Below are 19,464 nucleotides of genomic sequence, written 5' to 3' on the forward strand. Positions count from 1 at the left end.
CCAAGGGAATTTTTTTTAAAACCAGATATTTCAGTAAATACAGTTTAAATTTAAAATATTCATCTCTTAAAATACAAATAAATTTTCAGCAATAAGTAATATATATATATATATATATATATATATATAAATTATTGTATCATTCTACAAGCACAGGTGCCCCTATAGCTCAGTGGTAGAGCGTCAGTCTTGTAAACTGAAGGTCTGTAGTTCGATCCTGCATGGGGGCACCTAGGTTTTTATTCTTCTTTTTAATTTTATTTTCTTGTTACTTTAAATGAAAAACATGATTAAATTTTTTTCTTATTGGAAGAATTAATCCAAAATTTCTTTCACATTCACTATATGTATTTAAATTTAGTCGCCATGCTTCCATCTTATGATTATTTTTATATGTATGTACCAAGTAGAATTTATTAGTGTTTGTTTTGGACTTTATCTAAATAAACTGGTCATTGTTTTCTTTTAAAAAGAAAATTTTACTGAGATATGTGATTTTCGCATCTAAAAACTTTAGATGTGGATTTCGTTACTTGGTCGAAACACTTCTTCTTTTGGTAAAGAGTGACGATGAGACATACTAATTTTATAAATATAACCAATAAGATATACTAATTTTATAAATATAACCAATAATTCATTTATTCTTTTGATCTTCTGCCTATACATTGAAAATGGTAGAAAATGTTATTTTAACTCATTAAATAGTCTTATTTTAGCTCAAGCTTCACGTTCAGATTATATTAACATGTACATTTCTCAACCTTTTAGTATTTAAAGTTATAAACCAAAAACTAATCCCGCACTCTCCACATTTTATTGTTAGTCATATATTCTAAGGTGGAACATATCCTCATAGAATAGTTTTCATGAATATAATATTGCTTCATATCAAACACGAAACACCATAAGAGCAATATTAACAAGAGAAAAAAGGGAAGAAAAAATTATAGAAAAGAGCAGGGACCTGACTTAATCTTAAAAGCTAATTCAAGGAGTGGGGATTGCCCGAAACTATATAAGGAGACAAATTGTTATCCCATCAATCAATGTAGGACTACTCACACACCCAAACCTACAGCTACAGCGTGAACAAGATAATATGAGACTCTAAAATCGGGTAAAACAAAAATTCAATGCGCTTGACTGTAACACCATGATAAGAAATAGGCCTTAATTAACTCTAAGTCAACCCAAAACTAATTGAATAGACGAAAATTGTTTAAAATCATATAAAAAATTATTATTATTATTCCACATCCACCGATATGAAACTGCTTTAAAAAACAATATCTTGACTATTGCAGTTGAAAATCATGGATCCTAGGAGAATAATGTTGCCTTGCAACATAAGGAACTTTTTTTTAATTAAAACAATCCTGTGGTTATCGTGAAGGACAACAGATTATTGAAACCGCTTATGCTGGACTTGCTTAAATACATTCATCATAATTATTCCAATGATTAATAAAACCGGCAGATGATTGAGTTTAGGTTACTTCCTTCAAATTCAATCCCTTTCAATTTTTAATAAACTTAGAAAATGCATATCCGAGAACACGAGAATATACAATTTATGCTGCTTTTAGACAGGACGGTTTAGACAAATAGCCACATCTTCGGTTGCTGTGAAATTGGATTGAAAATCAGCATTGAAATTCGATTTAAGTTTGGTACAGAGTTAGTTTATAAAACTTTTTACACCAATATTATTCTCAAGTCTGGAGAGTGTGGAGTGTACACAGACCTTACGTCAGTTTTCAGGAGGTAGAGAGGCAAGCCTACTCTTAAAATTATTAAAGTTTGTGCCAAAAAAATAAATTATTAAAGGCAAGTTGATTCCTAATTGTATTGATAACATAAAATTATTTAAAACGACTAGAAAAGTTTCATTATATAATATGATGCAATAGAATCAATACATTTATCTTTTGAAAAAAAAATCCAAATGAACAGATGTTTTCTTTATTGGAAAGGGAATATTTTGCAATATATGACTATCGCATCTAAAAAATAATAAATCTAACAAGAGAAAAAATAATGGTGAAAGAAAACAAGACAAACAGACACAGTATCTTGACCTTTAAAGGTGAAATCAATATGGGTAAGTGTAACATAGGATATTCTTGGCTTGTGATATAAGGAATATTATTTAATACATAGTAACATTAATTAATTAATTGATCCTTTTGTGAAGGACCACAAAGAGTAGTGCAACTGCTATATAAGATATACTAGTTAATAATATTGTATTAATCATAATGATTCCAATTATTAGAACCAGCAATTGAATTTAGGCTATTTCGAATGACCCTTTACTAAGAAATACACAAAAATAAACACGAGATTCTACAAGATTTTATGCTCCTTCTAAAGTCTAATTATTCTAAAGTTTGTTTGAATTTTTTATTTCTTGTGGGAGAGATACAAAAACAATGAGAAGATTCATATCACAAGACGCCTTTAGAAGTGATCATCTTTATTAACTTTATTTTGTACCAAAAAGATTCTGACGAATTCCCATTGAAAGATATATTACGTGTGTTTGGGCATTTCTTGGTTGATATTTGAAAAAAAGAAAAAAAAAAAGAATTGTACTACAGTATTTGAAATTAAGCTGAAAAGAATTTGAAAATTACAGTTGTGTTTGGACATGAAAATAAAGTTGAAATTTTGTGAATCAAAACTTCAAAATACTTTTAAAATGTCTAAACTTGTTTTGAGCCAGTTTGATAAAACAAACACTTATTCGAAATAATCTCAAAATATTATTTCAAATTTTGAGGTAAGATTTATGGACAAACGGGTTGTAACATTTCTTAAGATTATACACGGGAGATCTCTTATACACGAGTATACATAGAAAAATTTGGGAAGAGTTGGATTTTTAATCAAGTCAGTTTGCTTTAAACTAGGTATTGGTTAAACCAATTGAATGGGGTACTTGAAAAATAAGTTGAACATGATTATAATTAAGTTAGTACTTATTGTTTCGTTTGTGTGTCGTTAGTGGGTAACAGAGACGTAAGTGTCCCATTGAAATTCAATTGTTTTTTTGTGACAACGCACGGAAGTTGCTCTATTCATAGAAACACAAGGAAACTGTTCTTCACCAGGCACTATCCTCCTGTGTTGATTTGTCAATGAAGTTACTGGACTTGTGACGTCCCTAACGGAGGGTGGGTTGATGTAGGCGAGCAAAATTGCCATGCTTCTACCTAGGCTGGCAAGCTTCTGAAGATGAGTTTTACATGTTACCTTAGACGAATCTCACATTGGAATACGAAAGGAAAGTAAAGGGATTTGTAAGTCATAACTGATCAAGTTAACGTGGTACACACACTTTTGAGCTCGTTGATGATGTAGCAGAACTAGCAGGCTTCTAGCTAGGCTGACAAGCTTCTCAACATGAGGTGCACATGACATCTTAGGCAAATTCAACATCGGAATGGGAGAGCTCAACTTCACATGGTACGCACGCTTTTGAGCTCGATGATGATGTAGCCCAAGAGACAAATCTGTGAAGCCTATCGGGCCAAAGCGGATGACAAGTGCCATTGGCTTGAGTCATGAAAAATATGGTATCATGACTCACAGATTGTGACGCCCAAGAAGGGGTGTATGTGACCCCCTTGACGGGGGCGGCTTAGGAGGGTGGGTCAAGCAGGATTGAAAGACCTTCTAGGTTGGCATACTTCTTAAAATGAGGTGTACATGACATTTTGGGCAAATAGCACATTGAAGTCGGAGAGTGAAGAAGGTGAAATTGAAGGTTGAAACCTATTGGGCTTTGTTCTCTAGATTAAAGAGAACTTAGATCCGAAATTTGAGCCAATTTGGAGTTGATTTGAGGGTAGTTGAATTTTTGAATTGTTCTTGTGTTCTTGAAGACCTTCAAATCTTCATAAGGAAGAAGACTTTTCAAAGGGCCATTTGATTCAAAAGTTTTCAAATAAAGTTGTGAAAAAGTGTTTGTGGGCCCAACAAAAAAAAACTCAGAAATACTTAGTTTTATTTTCAGATTTTTTTTCAAAAAAAAAAAAAAAAGTACTGTTCATCTGGTTTTGGTCCGCATAGCGGAAGGAAAGCCTAATTGTCTGAGAGCATCCGCTTTTCATCCGCGAAGCGGAAGGAAAGCGTGAATCACTGAAGAGTTTTCGAAAAATTTTCCAAGTGTCAAAATGGTTTGATTCTTTCCTAACTTCTTTTCTTTGATTCTTACAACTAATTAACAACTAGTAATCGACCTTATTAGTTGCTAATTAGTTCTTGTGTCCGCATTTCTTTCGTGCCAATTCTTTCGTACTTTTCTTCGTTTTTTGCTTCGTTGTTAATTTCTTGGTTCAAGTCCGCTAGGTTGAATTGAGTCCTCCGTCTTTCTTAGTCTAACAAGAATCTATTCCGACCAAGAGTAGAATTTGAACCCTTGTGACTAGTCGACATTAACAAGCACACAATCTTTGGCGGAAGCAATTTGTGAGGCAATCAAAGGTGCGCATACTTGAGCGATTGTGAGTTGATTTTACTAATCTAACGTCTTTGCTTGTTTTGTTGAGTGTCTTAATAGGTACCATGGCTACGAAGGATGAAACTCGAGTTCCCACCGGGGAACTCACACTAGTTGATGTAATGAGGGCCTTACAAGCCTTGAACGATAAGGTGGATAGTATGGGTGGTTGAATGGAAAACATGGATGGTCGAATGGAAAACTTGGGAAGTAGGGTGGAAGCAATTGAAGCAGGTAGTAGGGAGGTCTCGTATTTGCCCCGAGTGCAATACCAAGGAGGCACAAGTGGAGCTACTCGAAGCACTTCACTTACATTGTCACCCGGCACCTTCCATCATCTATATAACCCCACTCCCCAAAACACACCCCAAAACACCCCTCAAAACACAACCCTTACTCCACCAAACAACATTCCCCTAGGCCAACGGAACAATCCACCCCCACAAATCAAACTCCAAATGATCCACATCCAAATGATCCACCCCCAAATGATCCGCGCCTAAATGCACCTATGCCACCCCAACACCATCCAAACATCCAACAACCAAATGACGATGAGATAGAAGAAGCTATACTCGAGCACGAACGATATGGAGACCAAGGTTGGAGGCAATGAGGGCAAGTACAAGGAGGTTATCGAGGGAGGGGTGGAAGGCATGGTCCTAACCCTCACCTGGGTAGGCAAAGAGGGTACCAAGCTCGTGAAGGGTACCAAGGTCGTGACCATCAAGGTTATGATGACGATGGAGATTTTAATGGGAATCATGGTTATGGAGGAGGGCGAGACACGAGTCTCAATTCCATTAAGGTTACTCTCCCAACCTTCAAAGGAAGTAGTGATCCCGATACATTCCTTGATTGGGTGATGCATTGTGATAGAATCTTCTTGATGAACGACATGTCCGAGGTGAAAAAGGTTTCTTACGCCATTGCTCAATTCGAAGGCTATGCCTCCACATGGTGGGAAACTCAAGTGAAAGCAAGAAGAATTATTGGACTCCCACCCACACCTACTTGGGATGAATTGAAGGATGCCATGCGGCGTAAGTATGTCACCGAACGCTACAAACAAGAACAACTCAAGAAGGTATATACCTTAAGGCAAAACAAAAAGAGTGTGGAAGAATACTACGATGAGTTCCAAATTGTCAAGATGAGAATCGACTTTGACGAGGATGAGTTAAATGCTATGACTCGGTTCCGAGCCGGGTTAAATGGTGACATTGTCTCCCAAATGAGACTCCACAACTATGGGAGCATTGGAGAAACCCTTCAAGCGGCTATTGAGATAGATGAGGGTCTCAAGGAAGACAAAATCAATAAGTCGAGGGGCTATGTAAGTTCATGGATCAATAACAACGAAGGAGGAACTTCTTCCTCAAATTGGCAAAAGAGTAAAGGCACCATGCAAGAAATCAAGAACCCATTTGAAAAGAACGCTCAAATTGAGAAGCAAGTTGATAAACAACCTCCAAAGTTCGCCCCAAAGGAAGGAGGTACGAAGGCTCCCATCCAATGTTTTAAATGTCATGGCTTTGGTCATAGAGCCAGTGAGTGCCCTAATCGACGAACCTTTATTTTGAGAGACACTTGTGGCCACGATAAGGGAGAATGTGAGGAATGAGATGACGAGGGTAATCATGAGAATGATGAACTTGGGAGTAATGAAGAACAAGATGATGGTGATATCACTATTCCACTTTACTTGGTAAGAAAGGTGTTAACATGTGTGAACGTGCCTCAAGAAGGGGAGCGTACCATACCACATTGGGTAGACACTTTTGTAGGTTCCCAAAGAAAAGAATTGCTAAAGGAGTCCTCATGTGAAGAACTTCCATACTTGGAGGAAAGAAGTGAGCCCATGGAAGAAGATCTTTTTCTTGAGCATCAAGGTAAGTTATTTATCCCTAATACGTCAAGTGTTCATGATGTTATTAATGAAAGTGATCATACACTAGTTGATCTTTTTGTTGACCGAATTGAATCTTTTCGCAAGATTAATTTGTGTCCATCTAGTGTTGACATGTGTGAAGAGAATGGTAGTATTGTTGAGACCTTGAATGTGAGTGGTGGCTTGTCCTTGTGTAACCTTGGTAATTCGTCTTCTTGCATTGTTAACCAAAGTGAACGTAGTTGTCTTGATTCCTCTTCTTGTAAAGGCATGATTTCTAGTGGTACAAGTAACTTTGAGTTGAGTTTGAAGAATGCAAGTGCAATGTCATGTGCCGGCAAGAGAAGAAAGAGTAATTTTCTTGAAAGGAAAGATAGCATGATAAAATTTCATTCTTTATTCTATTTCATGAATGCCATTAAGAACATAGGTTGTGATGAAGGTTTTGCTAACTATTCCCTAGTTGATGTGGACCTTTATCTCTTAACAAATGATGATCCTTTGGTTGAGGAAGAATTTGATTTGCTCGATTATTTGCGAACCCCAACTAAAGATTATTCTTGCAATGTTGGCATTGATAGTGAGTCCTTGTATGATTCTCCTCCCATTTATGATGATGATATTCATGCTTGTTTTTTTTCAAGTGATCTATTGCCCGATGAGAAAGCTGGTGAGGAAGATTATCTTCAAGCTAAGAGTGTAGTATCATCCTTGAGTAGGTCAATTGATAAGCTTGACTTTGATGTTGTGAGTGATCTCGATGATAGCTATGTTGATGGTATTGTTTTGGTAGATACTTTTCTTGCTAAATTGTTTGCATGTGAAGTCTCTTATGATGACCAAAAGGCATATGTGCCCAATGGGAATTTTACAATTGAATTTGAGCTAAGAGACACTTTCCTCTACTACTTGTTTGCTTATGATGATTGTCATTGTGGGGTGATCCTTGCAGATCTCTCTAGTACTAATGAATTTTGTAGTGGAGGCATGTTGTATTCTTGTTGGATGTGTGTGGGTGACCCCTTAAATTTGAGGACAAATTCCTTTCAAGATAGGGATAATGATACAATCCTAGTTGCCCCAAGATCACCTATGTGGAATCAAGTCAAGGAACCCCAAACATCACAAGGGTTGCACATAAAGATAGGCACTTGTGAGCATGCATTAGCGCCCATACCAAGGATCTCAAGTGTGGAAGATTGCTTGGAAGGATGGTTTGGAGAAGAGGGATGAAGATGGTCATGCTTGCAATGTGGCTATTACTTGAAGATTTGCAATTTCAAGTTCTTTTCCCAAAAGAAGACACCCAAACAAGGTCCTTACTTCATTAAGGGTAAAAGTTTAATAGTGTAGTATTGAGCCTTAATATAAATAGTAGTTTCTCTCATTTAGAAGACTTAGACTATTTTGAATATTGATATTTAATATTGTAAAACTCTTGAGAGTTGAGAGCTTGTGAAACCTTTGATTGAGTAATTGTTGAGAGGATTGGTTATTAGGGATTCCCAAATCCCTCTTGATCATCCTAAGAATTTGGTGTCTCTTTTGTTCTTAATTTAGAGGTCTTAGTTTTCTATAACTTTGGTTGCTAAATTAGGTCTTAAGTTGTGTCAAATTATCTATCCTTTTCTTTTCTTGCATTTTAATTCTATTTTTCATTCTGGTCGTGATTGAACGCTAGGCTTAGAGTGATCACTTCATAATTTGCAAAATTTTACCTACTATGCCGACATGTTACAAGCAGCCCATGTTCAAAATTCTTGGTTGTCCACAAGTTGATTGACTAAATAATTGTGATTTTCCCACAAACTTAAAGCTGATTACTTCATGAGATAAACATCCTCAATGGCTTTAATTTGATGCCTCTAATATTCTATCAACTTTGAGAAAAAATCAAATGGTGATGTGATCCCACAATTACAATCAAGTTGTGTCTATTTTTAATCTTTCTGTTCTGCACTAGTGTCTCTCTGTTAGCTATAGATTATCTACTTTGATTTTGAATAATGACGCTTGAAACTGACTTGAAATCTGACATTAAGGGCTTATCTAGAAGACTAATGGAATATTAACTGACAATCTTAATGATGATCATGTGATTAATGTTGGATTTTCAAGGTCCATATTAAGTACCTAGTCACTTAACGTTCCATCAGAATCAATGGTTTTGAACAATTTATTTTTGCTCCGAACTCCGTTTCCAAGCTAACTACTACGTCTAGTCATTATCACTCATTATGACTTTACAAAAATGTTAAGCAACATATGTCAGATTTTCCATAACATAATGAGACGTTTATGAGGGAGGGTAGTCTGACGAGAAGTCCTACAAGGCGTTTAGGCTAGCAAGCTTTCGAATAAGGGGTGAATATAGACCCGTCAACCGGTTCGGGTTAACCGGTTCAAACCGGTAACTGGATCGGTAAAATCGGAATCGGAACTGGAATTGGTTAATCGGTTCCGATTAACCGTTTATTATATACCGATCTGGTTTCAATTTTTTTGGAACCGGAACCGGACAGGTTAAACCGGTAAAACCGGTGGAATTAATTTTTTATTTTTTTTAAATTAGCCATTGGGCTACTCTATTGGACCGTTGGCCAACGGTCCATTTGCAAAAATGGCCATTGCCAAGCGGTCCCAAGTAGAAATTGAGATTAGGTGGAACTACACTTATATTATGCTACAACAAGCATATGAGTATAGGATTCCCATACAACAAGTTCACAACAAATATAATATTAATAATGATGATTGGTTAAATTTTACGCATTGGGAAGATGTTAAGGAATGTGTTGAATTCTTAGAAATTTTTTATAATGCAACTCTTGCTTTTTCTAAATAATTCTATCCCACGGTAACCAGAATTTTAGCCTACTTAGCGAAAATAACTAGAGTTTTACAAGAGTATAAATATAAACCCGGTTATCAAGCGGCTATTTTTGATGTGACAAAAAAATTTAAGAAGTATTTTTTTCTCATCCCAACTTTATTTATATTGGGTTCTCTTTTAAATCCTTGTTTAAAAGGTCTTATACTAAAGCATTGGTTGGTCAAATTTATACATTTTTAGAAATTGAAGAGGGAGTTCAACCATCTTTAGCTGAAGCCGAACTCGCTATTGATGACGAGTTTAGAAAAGTTTTTACTCATTATTCTAATTTGGAAGAACATCCTACACCCGTTGCTCCACGCCCTACTACTTCTCAAAGTAGCAAAAAGGGCTTGTCGGGTTTAAAAGTTTTACATTCACATCCAACTCCTTCTTGTAATGCAAACTTTGATGACTATCACTTTTATTTGATGCAGCCAAATGTGGATATCAAGGAACTAGATGAGTTGGACGTCTTAGCATGGTGGAAGAAATACAAGGCAAGTCATTCGATACTCTCAAGAATGACTCGAGATATCTTTACGGTTCAAGTATCAACCGTGGATTCGGAGAGTGCATTTAGACAAGGAAGACAACATATTAGAGTCCATAGACACTCATTATCCAGCTTTAGCTTGCAAGTACTAGTGTGCATTCGCGATTGGATTAGATCGGAACGACGCAACCAAAACTTAGAAGCGGAGGAAGGCGAAAAGGAAGATATATAGCAAGTGGACCGGACCAAATGGAAGACTTTGAAGATATCTACATGGCCGAATATGATATGGGGAAATTAACCAAATGATTGAAAATTAGTGATTTTATTATTCTACTATTTCTTTGCAACTCATGTATTATTTGCAAGTTTAAAAAAAAACTACAACTTGCAAATAAATGTTATCCAAGAATGAATAAAATATATGGCTTATTAAGTTTTCTTCTATTTACTTGTGTTCATATTTTTACTTATATTAAGTTAGGAATATACCTAAAATATACTAAGAATATACTTATAATATACATCTACTTAAATTAAAAACTAGAAAGTTATATACTTGAAAAATAACTAAAATATACTAAGAATATACTTATAATATATAGTATACATATAACTTAAACATATATATATATATATAAGTATATTGATATATATATAAGTATATTCTTATTATATTTTAGGTATATGTAGTATAACTTAAGCATTTAACTTAATATATATATATATACACGTATATGCTGTATTGCTGACTTGCTGTTAGCCTATTAGTCAGTAAATATATAAACTTTACTTATAAACTTATATAACATATGTAAATATACCTACGATATACTAATAAATACTATAATATATATATACTATACAAAAAACAAAAAAAAGTGGTTTTGGACGTGTTTGAACCGGACTGGTTCCGATTTCGAATTTTTAACCGGTGGCCGGTTCTGGTTTTTTAACCGGAAACCGACCGGTTTGTTAACGGGTTACCGATCCGATCTGATTCAAACAGGTTAACAGGTCTAGGTGAATATGATGCATTTATCAAATCCAACAACAAAAGGAAAGAGAAAAAATGAATTGCTATATACGATTGAGCACATTTCACGTGCATAATAGGTGCGATTTTGGGTACGATGATATATATATATAGCTTGTTCGAGGCAGCTTTTGTATCATGTTGAGGTGAGCCTACCACATTAATCCGTGGTGATATATATTCGTTATCTTTTTATTACTTTCTTTGTTTCAATTTATGTGAACCTTTTTGGAGTATGAGGGTCAAACATTATAACTTTAATCTTAAATTTTGATATAGAGTTTTCAAGTTTGTAAAAATAAAATTTATATATTTAGAAACTACATTAAAAATACGATAAGTTATAATAATTTATTATTAAAATAATTTAGAAAAAATGCAAAGAAAAGTGGTCAAAGACCACCTCGTAGACTCTCCAAATAGTAAAGGGTTCACATGAATTGAAACAGAGGGAGTATTCAGAGCCCGTTTGGATTGGCTTATAAGTTGCTGAAAACAACTTGTACGTTGTTTTCAGTTTTTTTGAGTGTTCGGCTGGCCAACTTATATGTCATTTTGTGCTTAAAATAAGCCAAAAAAATAATTGGATCCGTTTGGCTTAGCTTATCTAAAGCAGCTTATAAGCTGAAAACAACTTATAAGCCAAAAAAAATAAGTTGGCCTACCCTAACTAATTTGTTTTTGGGCTTATAAGCTATTTTCAACTTATAAGCTGCTTTTGTTAAGCCCATCCAAACAGGCTCTCAGTTGTATTTGGGTTAATTATGCCTTGAACTTGTATTCCATTTTTGTATAGATGCTCGTGACTTTAGACTTGCACCTTTATTTATGACTTCCGTTTTTTATGAGAATTTAATATTATTATTACATGCACTTGATATTTTTTTTTTTTTTTTTTTTTTAAGAATACTTAAGTTGTTAAAGAAAAAAAATTGCCTATTGGGTAGCCGTTCTCTATGTCCCTTCATGGCTCAAGGATTTTGGTCGTGACACTTCGATAATATTTTTTTAAACTGCTATCCAGTAGCTATTCTATAATGTGCAGATCTGCAAGTTATTTTGTTTGGTATTTTCACAAATATATTGGACATTATCGTTAGAGTAGTTGTAGTATTATATAATTATAGTCCATTTGTTGCTAATATGTCAGCATCATACGGACTAAAAATCAATTTTCAATATAGACAGAAGAAGAAGTAGGGAACTCGAGAAATAATCAAAAAGAATGTGACAAATAGTAAACTTGAGGAATTAATGGCGAGTTATATCCGAAGTCACCATGCTCAGCTGCTAAATGTGTATGCACATGGAGGGGTCTTATTCTAATTATCTATAATCAGTTTTCTGACTATTTAAACTAAAAAATGACATTAAACTAAGTTCCAAATCCATTCATTATTAAACCTGCCATGCTAAATTTTTCTATTTTTTTATTTCTTTTTTTATTTTGGTGAAAGGGTCAAATTTACCTTGTACTATTTGAATTGAGCAACTTTTGGTTTAATAATATTCCTATCATTTGTGTGTGGTGGGGGGGGGGGGGGGTTAATTTTGCCCTTAACTTTAATGGAGTTCTAATGTAACTTGAGGATAATTTTAAACCCTAATCAAAAGTAAGGGTACAATACAAAATAATATCGGTTTGTATTTAAGCAGGTCAGAAAGTTTGACATGGCAGAAGTTCGAGTCGAACTAGACTAAGCAGATTGTGGGGCGATTTAGACCTTTTTGCTCAAATTTGGACACGTATAGTTCTTTTATTTCATGGAAGAGCTTTATTAATATCAAGGATAACTACGAGATGATTTAAGGGTATATGAATAGACAAAAAAATGTAAAGGAGGACAATATTGAATAGTTTCATATAGTGCATCGGTGATTTTAGACCTTTCCTTTTTACCTTTTTACCAACTTTTTTGCAGCTAAATATGATAGTAAATGCGACTGGAGTAATTCACAATTTTCATCTAGTAACATATTCTTTTCAACATGAAGCTTTATGAAGGTATGAAAATTCTTAAAATTCTTATCAGTAAATTCCTTGGAAATAAAATAAGATTCTAATAGAATTTCGATCCTAGCTTCTTTTCTAGCCAATGTACTAACAACTCATGACTTTTGGTTACTCGTGAACTAAAATTGCCACAGAAAGTTTGAAGGAAAATCAGTTTCAATAACCATGTTAAAAAATTTCTTATCCAGTTGTTTTTCCGAGTTTGCTTTTTTACTATTCTATGGAAAATTAGTATGTTTGGGTATGGGTCTAAAGAATATTTTTGTTAAAAAAACTTTAAAGAAATCGACCTTTTGTTTATGTTTTATAAGGGTTCCTTGGCTTTTAAGCACCAACATATTAATCTTGTTCTTTTATTCCATTGAAACTAATTACAATGATTAGAAGGGATCAAATTCAACAAGTGCATGAATTAGTATAAACTAGAATTCGACCTAAACAAAAACTGTCATTTTAATCTATGCCAGGTTGTCAACCAACTTCAAAAACTTATCAGGAAGTATGAGCAAATAATATTCACCAATCAAAAACTAATGTATTTTGCCGATTTTCTTCTATCACTTAAACTTAAGTTTCTCAGAAGACAAACTATACCAATTAAACATTGGGACCTTAAATAAGGAAAAATAATCCTTTACGCCTTTAGGATAATATTGTGTAATAGTGTTGAAGGCATAATTAAGTACATAAAATTTATATGGTCACACATTTAAACATGATATTAGAATAGAAAGAGGTCCTGAATTCACGTCTTACCGTCCATTATAAAAGGAATTTTCACATGCTTGACCCCTAAAAAAAATTAATCAAACCCACACGTAAAGGACGCATTGAAGAAATAATTAAATAAATAAAATCTCTTAAATGAAATGAAAGCACTTTTCACTATATTTTATAATCATCTTGTATATATATGTCCTTTAAAAGTAAAGCAAGATTTTTACATGGAGAGATAGAAAAATCAGCCCTGGTAGTTGACGAACATAGATAAAGGCACAAGACATAGTCCTTTCTTCTTCAAGTCTGTATAGCCATTATTTTCTAAAGATACATTGCCTCTTTCTACTTTCTGCATTTCTTGAAATTGTCTCGAGCTACCTTCATTGCCCTACAATACGATCAAACACCCACAATTATGACATTATTCAAGAAGCCATATATAGATATGGATACCTATAAATTATAATATTCGTCACTCGATCCATTTTTTATCCGTTTTAAATAGGATGTCGGGAAAAATCGGTATAATTTAGTTTTATCGAATTAAGGGCCTTCTTCGACATTTTACCTATTTTGTCTGTCGATTTTCTCCTTCGGAAAAGGCAGTGTTTTTTGTAGTGAGGGGCAGGTCGGATATTTTATCTATTTATGTCTAACACGTTTTTAACCCGTCTAAATTCGCTTCGACCCCATTTACTAGCAATAATTATTGTAAAGGTCTTCTGTGGACTATAAAAGAACCCCTTAAACAAAACAAAAAAAAAAAAAAAAAAAAAAGCAAGGAGGGATCTCTTAGAGTACATTACCAGGAAATTTCCACTGATGTTTTCTGTTCTTCTGTAATTGATCTCCATCTGCTTAAAATTGCTTAGCTATTGATAATCACAGAAGACATCAGTAGAAGTAGATGTTGAAGACATAATATAATTAGTACTCCTAGTAAACTAAAAGTGTAATCAATATAATAATTTAAATTTTCGTATGAAGTGGTGACACAATAACAAATAGTCATTATCATAGAATTTTAAGTTCTATAGGTGAAACTCGTGCAGACATTGTTATGAGTTCGGCCTGTGAAATTCAAACTCCATGTTTGTTGCTATTTTTTAAGTTCAAGATCAAAAAGTGGCCAGTAAACATTATTTCTATATATATATATATATATATATATGGTATCAAATCAGGCAAGAGCTCTGAGTTCAGATTTGCACCCATCATCCAAAAAAGCACAACTTCGCCCCGTCAAAAACGAACCAGCCATGTTGAAAAACATAATATTATTAAATAACTAAAAAAAATTGCTTTCTTGATCACTTAAACTTTTCAGATGAGATAGTCACATAATTAAACTGTAGATACCAGGATAAATAAAACAAGACAAGAACCTTAGGACTGTTGACAGGTGAGCTAGCAGTGTCTTCCAAATCAGGATCATTGATTTTCTTGTTTCTTGGTAATTTCTTCAAATTCAACTTCTTGGTAGGGCATTCATTCCCAATGACTTGATTGTAATTTGTAGTATTACAATAATTCTTCCATGCAGCATTAGAAGCAGCATCAGACAACAAAGAATTATGGCCAAAACTATGATCATCGTCCTCATGAGAATAACATGATGATCTATAATTTTCCCTTTGGTTATTCATTAATGAAAAATCCTCCAAATAAGTTGTCCATCCGCTCTCTTCTTGTACATCTTCATTTGTTGATGATCTATTCTCACTTTGGTTCATTCTTGATTTTTTTTCGTTCTGACGGAGTTCTTGGAATATGTGTTTTTCTTTTTGTTGTGAAGTTTATTTGTTATAGTTTGAGGGGATATATATATATATATATATATATATATATATATATATATAGAGGAAGGAAAAGAAAAGGGCACATGGAATCTTGGTGTGGGGGCCAGGTGAGGGAAGTTGAGGAAGTTAAAAATCTAAAGTTTCATTTAATTCAACAGAAAAAAAAGAACCAAAGAGAGAGAGAGAGGGGAAAAAGAAAAAGTTGGAACAAACAAGAGATAACGTGCAGAAATGGAAAGGAACTTTTCAAGGAAGATAGAGAAATTGGTTGACCTTGGAGATTTTTTTTTAATTTTTTTTTTTTTTTTTTTTTTTTTTTTTGCTAAACCGAAGGATTTTATAACTTAAATACGGAAATAAAAGATAGTCAAGTACAAATTGAGATAGACCTAAGTGGTACTATCTCTAAGGGCAGTGAGATGCATCTTAACGATGCTATCTCTAAAAGGTCTTTGTTTAATAACATAGTTACAGAAATCGGGGGTCATCCCAAAACTTAGACTTGCGTTATTTTTTATGTTTCTTACACACTTAAGGGCGGTCTGGATCTTAATGTTACAGTTGGTTGACTGCCTGAATTTTTATTTTATTAGTGTAGATTTGATTTCCACCTTATAATTCTCTTTCCCGTCATCCCTTTCCTCTATCCCCTATGTAATTAAAACAAAAAAATTAATGCTTAGGGGCAGTAAAATTAATTAGTCTATAGAAATATGATTTCCTCAACTTGTTTAAGTTTGTGTGGGTTAATGGTCAACTCCTTTATTAGCTCATATTGATCCGTTCAATTTAGCTCTTTTAAAAGTTGAACTGATTTGGGATAGATATGTAGTTCAAATTGTCCCTCAAAAAATTTTGTTAAAATACTTTTACTTTTTTATATGTTATCTTAGATATGTTAGATATACTCATAGGGGGTGGTGGGGGGCAGTGGAGGATTTTCAAGATTTTCATTCAGGGTGTTCGGAAAAAAAAAGAAGCTAAATATAATTTATTCGGGGTGTTCAAAAGTTAATATTTGCACATAAACATAGAAAATTTACCCTATATATACAGTGTAATTTTTTGCTAAGGGTGTTCGGATGAACACCCTCGACAACATGTGGATCCGCCCCTGGTTGGGGTGGGGGGTGGGGTGGGGATGGGGCTTTTATTTGATAATTAAACATATAACAAAAGAACAAACAATAAGAAAACTAAAATTTGTAAGAGTTTGACGAGTTAATTTATGACCCATTGTCTAACCCATGTTGACTTAGTCCATCTTCACTCAGGTAACCTTTGGACAAGTTGTCGTTGACCCGTCCATTTATTAACTCAATTCATTATCTGTCTAAATTTAGCTGAACTCGCCCACTTGACACTTCAACTGACGATGTATAGAGCTAAAATTCTTTATTTATTAGTTTGATTAAAAAAAATAGCACATTCTTATATTTAAAAATAATTTTACTTCAATTTTTTTTTTTATCTTATATCCTTAATAAAAACTTCTTATAGAACAAATGTTATTTGTTTAAAATTAAAAGTTCTAAAAAAATATTAGCCACACAAATATTATATATCCTTAAAACTTTAAGTCCAAAAAATTACTTTTAAAAAAAATTCATACTATATTACGTCACATAAATTAGACCGAAGAGAGTAATTGACAAAGACAAAGCATATTTCTTCGTCCTCACACTTGTCTCAATAGAAAGGTGTGTTAATGCTCTTGTGACTCTTTGTTTATATTATTTTAATATTTGAAAAAAGAAACATTAGGTTGACTTGGGAAAACGTACATGAATCACGCCAACTTTTTCTTCGTTTGTGCAGTTTATAATTGGGAAGAACCTATCGGCTAACAATATATCCTTTTAAACTAGAGGAATGCTTAATTGTTTATTGTTTAATAGAAAATATAAAATATGTATGATAGATTGAAAAAGAAGCTATTCAAACCGAACAAGAAAGAAATTAAATTGAAATAGCAATATTGATTAGTTATATATGGGCTATAGCACTTAAATAGCAAATTAAAGGGTCTTTCATGTAATGACTTCATCCATTGTCACTTGTCAGGCCTGTATTTATTTCTTCTCAATATTCAAAAGGAAAAAAACAAGTAAAAACAATAAGAACATATCTAACGTCACTGTCCAACTCAATCTCAAAAAATAAAAAGAAGCACAAACAATTACGTTCTTGATCAATTAATTTTTTAATCTTAGCAGAAGTTGCCCAATCAAACTGATAGTAACGACAATAGTGATGCTTGGGATGATTTTGTCGTTGTGTGTCACACATGTGATGTAAAAAAAAATTGATTGATTTTCGAAATTACCTCGTGAACTAATGAGATTCTTAGGTTAAATTACTACTGATCAATCTTATTCAAGCACATTAATAAGACATTTTGCTTATCAAATTGAGAGAGAAAATTTGGCAAGGCTAAGAAGATCAACCAACATGCAAACAGAATTAACAAAACATTTGTCATCATTATAACAATTTAAAAAATATATATATATTTTAGGCCATGGCCATTCAGATTAGTAGAAATGGCACCAGGTGTTGCTTTTAGTATCCCTATTTAAAACGATACTCAATTTTTAAAAGTCATTTGAAATTCAGTCAATAAGCCTCTTTGGATGGGCTTATGCTTATAAGCTGAGCTAAAAAAAATAAGTTGGGGTAGTCTAACTTATTTTTTTGGCTTATAAGTTGTTTTCAGCTTATAAGCTGCTTTAGATAAGCTAAGTCAAATGGGTCCAATTATTTTTTTGAGCTTATTTTAAGCACAAAATAACTTTAAACTGGCCAGTTAAACACTCAAAAAAGCTGAAAACAGCTTTATAAGCAACTTATAAGCCAATCCAAACGGGCTCAATGTGACAAACTTTAAACTGTCGTTGTTGAACTATGCAGATTCATATTGGATTGATATCTTCAAACCTTTGGGATTGAACTTTTCAAACTTCATCCCTAGGGACCTGAAGTTTATACGTTAAAGCCTAACTTCAAACCCGAAGATTTAAAATTCGACTTTTCAAACCTTCAGATAAATAGTTATGCTTTGATAATTCCAACTTCATACGCATAAGACTGAAGTTTCAAAGTTCAGATCCGCAGGTATGAATTTAATTATGAGATAGCTAAACTTTAAAGACTTTGTAAACACTGTAACTATTTTTTGTATAGGGGTCGAAATGGTTATCTTTGTTAAACTTTGATTATTCTTTAAATAGGGATATCATTTGCACTTTTTCCCTTCAAATGGACTGATCTTTAATTTTTGTCCTTCAAATGTGCTGGTCTTTAATTTTTGTTCTTCAAAATCGAACTCATGTCTTGAAGGGCATAAGTTACGCATCATAATATTACAAGATATATCAGTGTCCTTAAAGAACTTACACCCCCTCAAGGCATAAGCTTGATTTTGAAGGACAAAAGTTAAAGACCAGTCCATTTTTTTGAAGCACAAACCGTGCAATTACTTCTAAATCGGGTCCTTAAGAATGTGATTCTCTGGAAAGTCTCAACAAGGCCCAGATATATTAAGCCCACTTACTAAAATAGAACTTCTCTTAAATTTTGGATCAATTCTGGAACAAATCCATGTTGATTTGGTTCTAAACAAGGTCCAAATAATTGTGATTTAGCATTTTATTTTAATCAAGATTAAAGAAAAATCCCATGATAATTTAATGAAGTTCAATATGTCTTATGGGATCTGTAATGCTAAAATTGAACGCATTAATTTTGGTGTGTCCACAATTTGCAAGGCTGGTACCCAAATGAGAGACAAGGGAGCCTTCTCTTCTCTCACCATTTAATGTAAAGCAAACAGGCTTTTTTTTCCTTTTTTTTTTTTTTTGGGTTTTCCCGGTGTCCGGTACTCGCATTGGAGCTCGACTATATCCAGATTCGCACTGCGTAGGGCCCCATTAGGGGGAAACGCTCCCTACCCATGGCTCAAATAGGAGACCCCCTGTTAAAGGCGGAGCAGCCCCATCCGCTGGACCACATCCTTTAGTGATGACTTTTTTCCCCTCACTAAATGCAAAGTATTAATGCAGTGCTCGTATTCAATAACAATAGTACTACTCCCTCCGTTCACTTTTATTCCCTCTATCCATCTTTACTT

At 33.7% G+C, this 19,464-nt stretch overlaps 1 protein-coding gene and 1 non-coding gene across 2 annotated transcripts; one reads left to right on the forward strand and one right to left on the reverse strand.

Annotated features, from left to right (window-relative positions):
* The first annotated feature begins 158 nt into the window (after positions 1 to 158).
* TRNAT-UGU (transfer RNA threonine (anticodon UGU)) lies at positions 159 to 230 on the forward strand. Its single transcript has one exon. It is a non-coding gene; the product is annotated as a tRNA-Thr (tRNA).
* Positions 231 to 13,695: 13,465 nt separating this feature from the next.
* Positions 13,696 to 15,359, reverse strand: LOC132638713 (vascular-related unknown protein 1-like). The gene is made up of 3 exons (XM_060355505.1): positions 14,922 to 15,359; positions 14,343 to 14,408; positions 13,696 to 13,924 (listed from the first exon to the last, which is right to left on the reverse strand). The coding sequence occupies exons 1-3, from the start codon at positions 15,267 to 15,269 to the stop codon at positions 13,778 to 13,780; spliced, it is 561 nt and encodes a 186-aa protein (XP_060211488.1). The 5' UTR covers positions 15,270 to 15,359; the 3' UTR covers positions 13,696 to 13,777.
* Between the last annotated feature and the right edge of the window lie 4,105 nt (positions 15,360 to 19,464).

This window comes from Lycium barbarum, chromosome 4 (assembly GCF_019175385.1).
Source record: "Lycium barbarum isolate Lr01 chromosome 4, ASM1917538v2, whole genome shotgun sequence".
NCBI lineage: Eukaryota > Viridiplantae > Streptophyta > Magnoliopsida > Solanales > Solanaceae > Lycium > Lycium barbarum.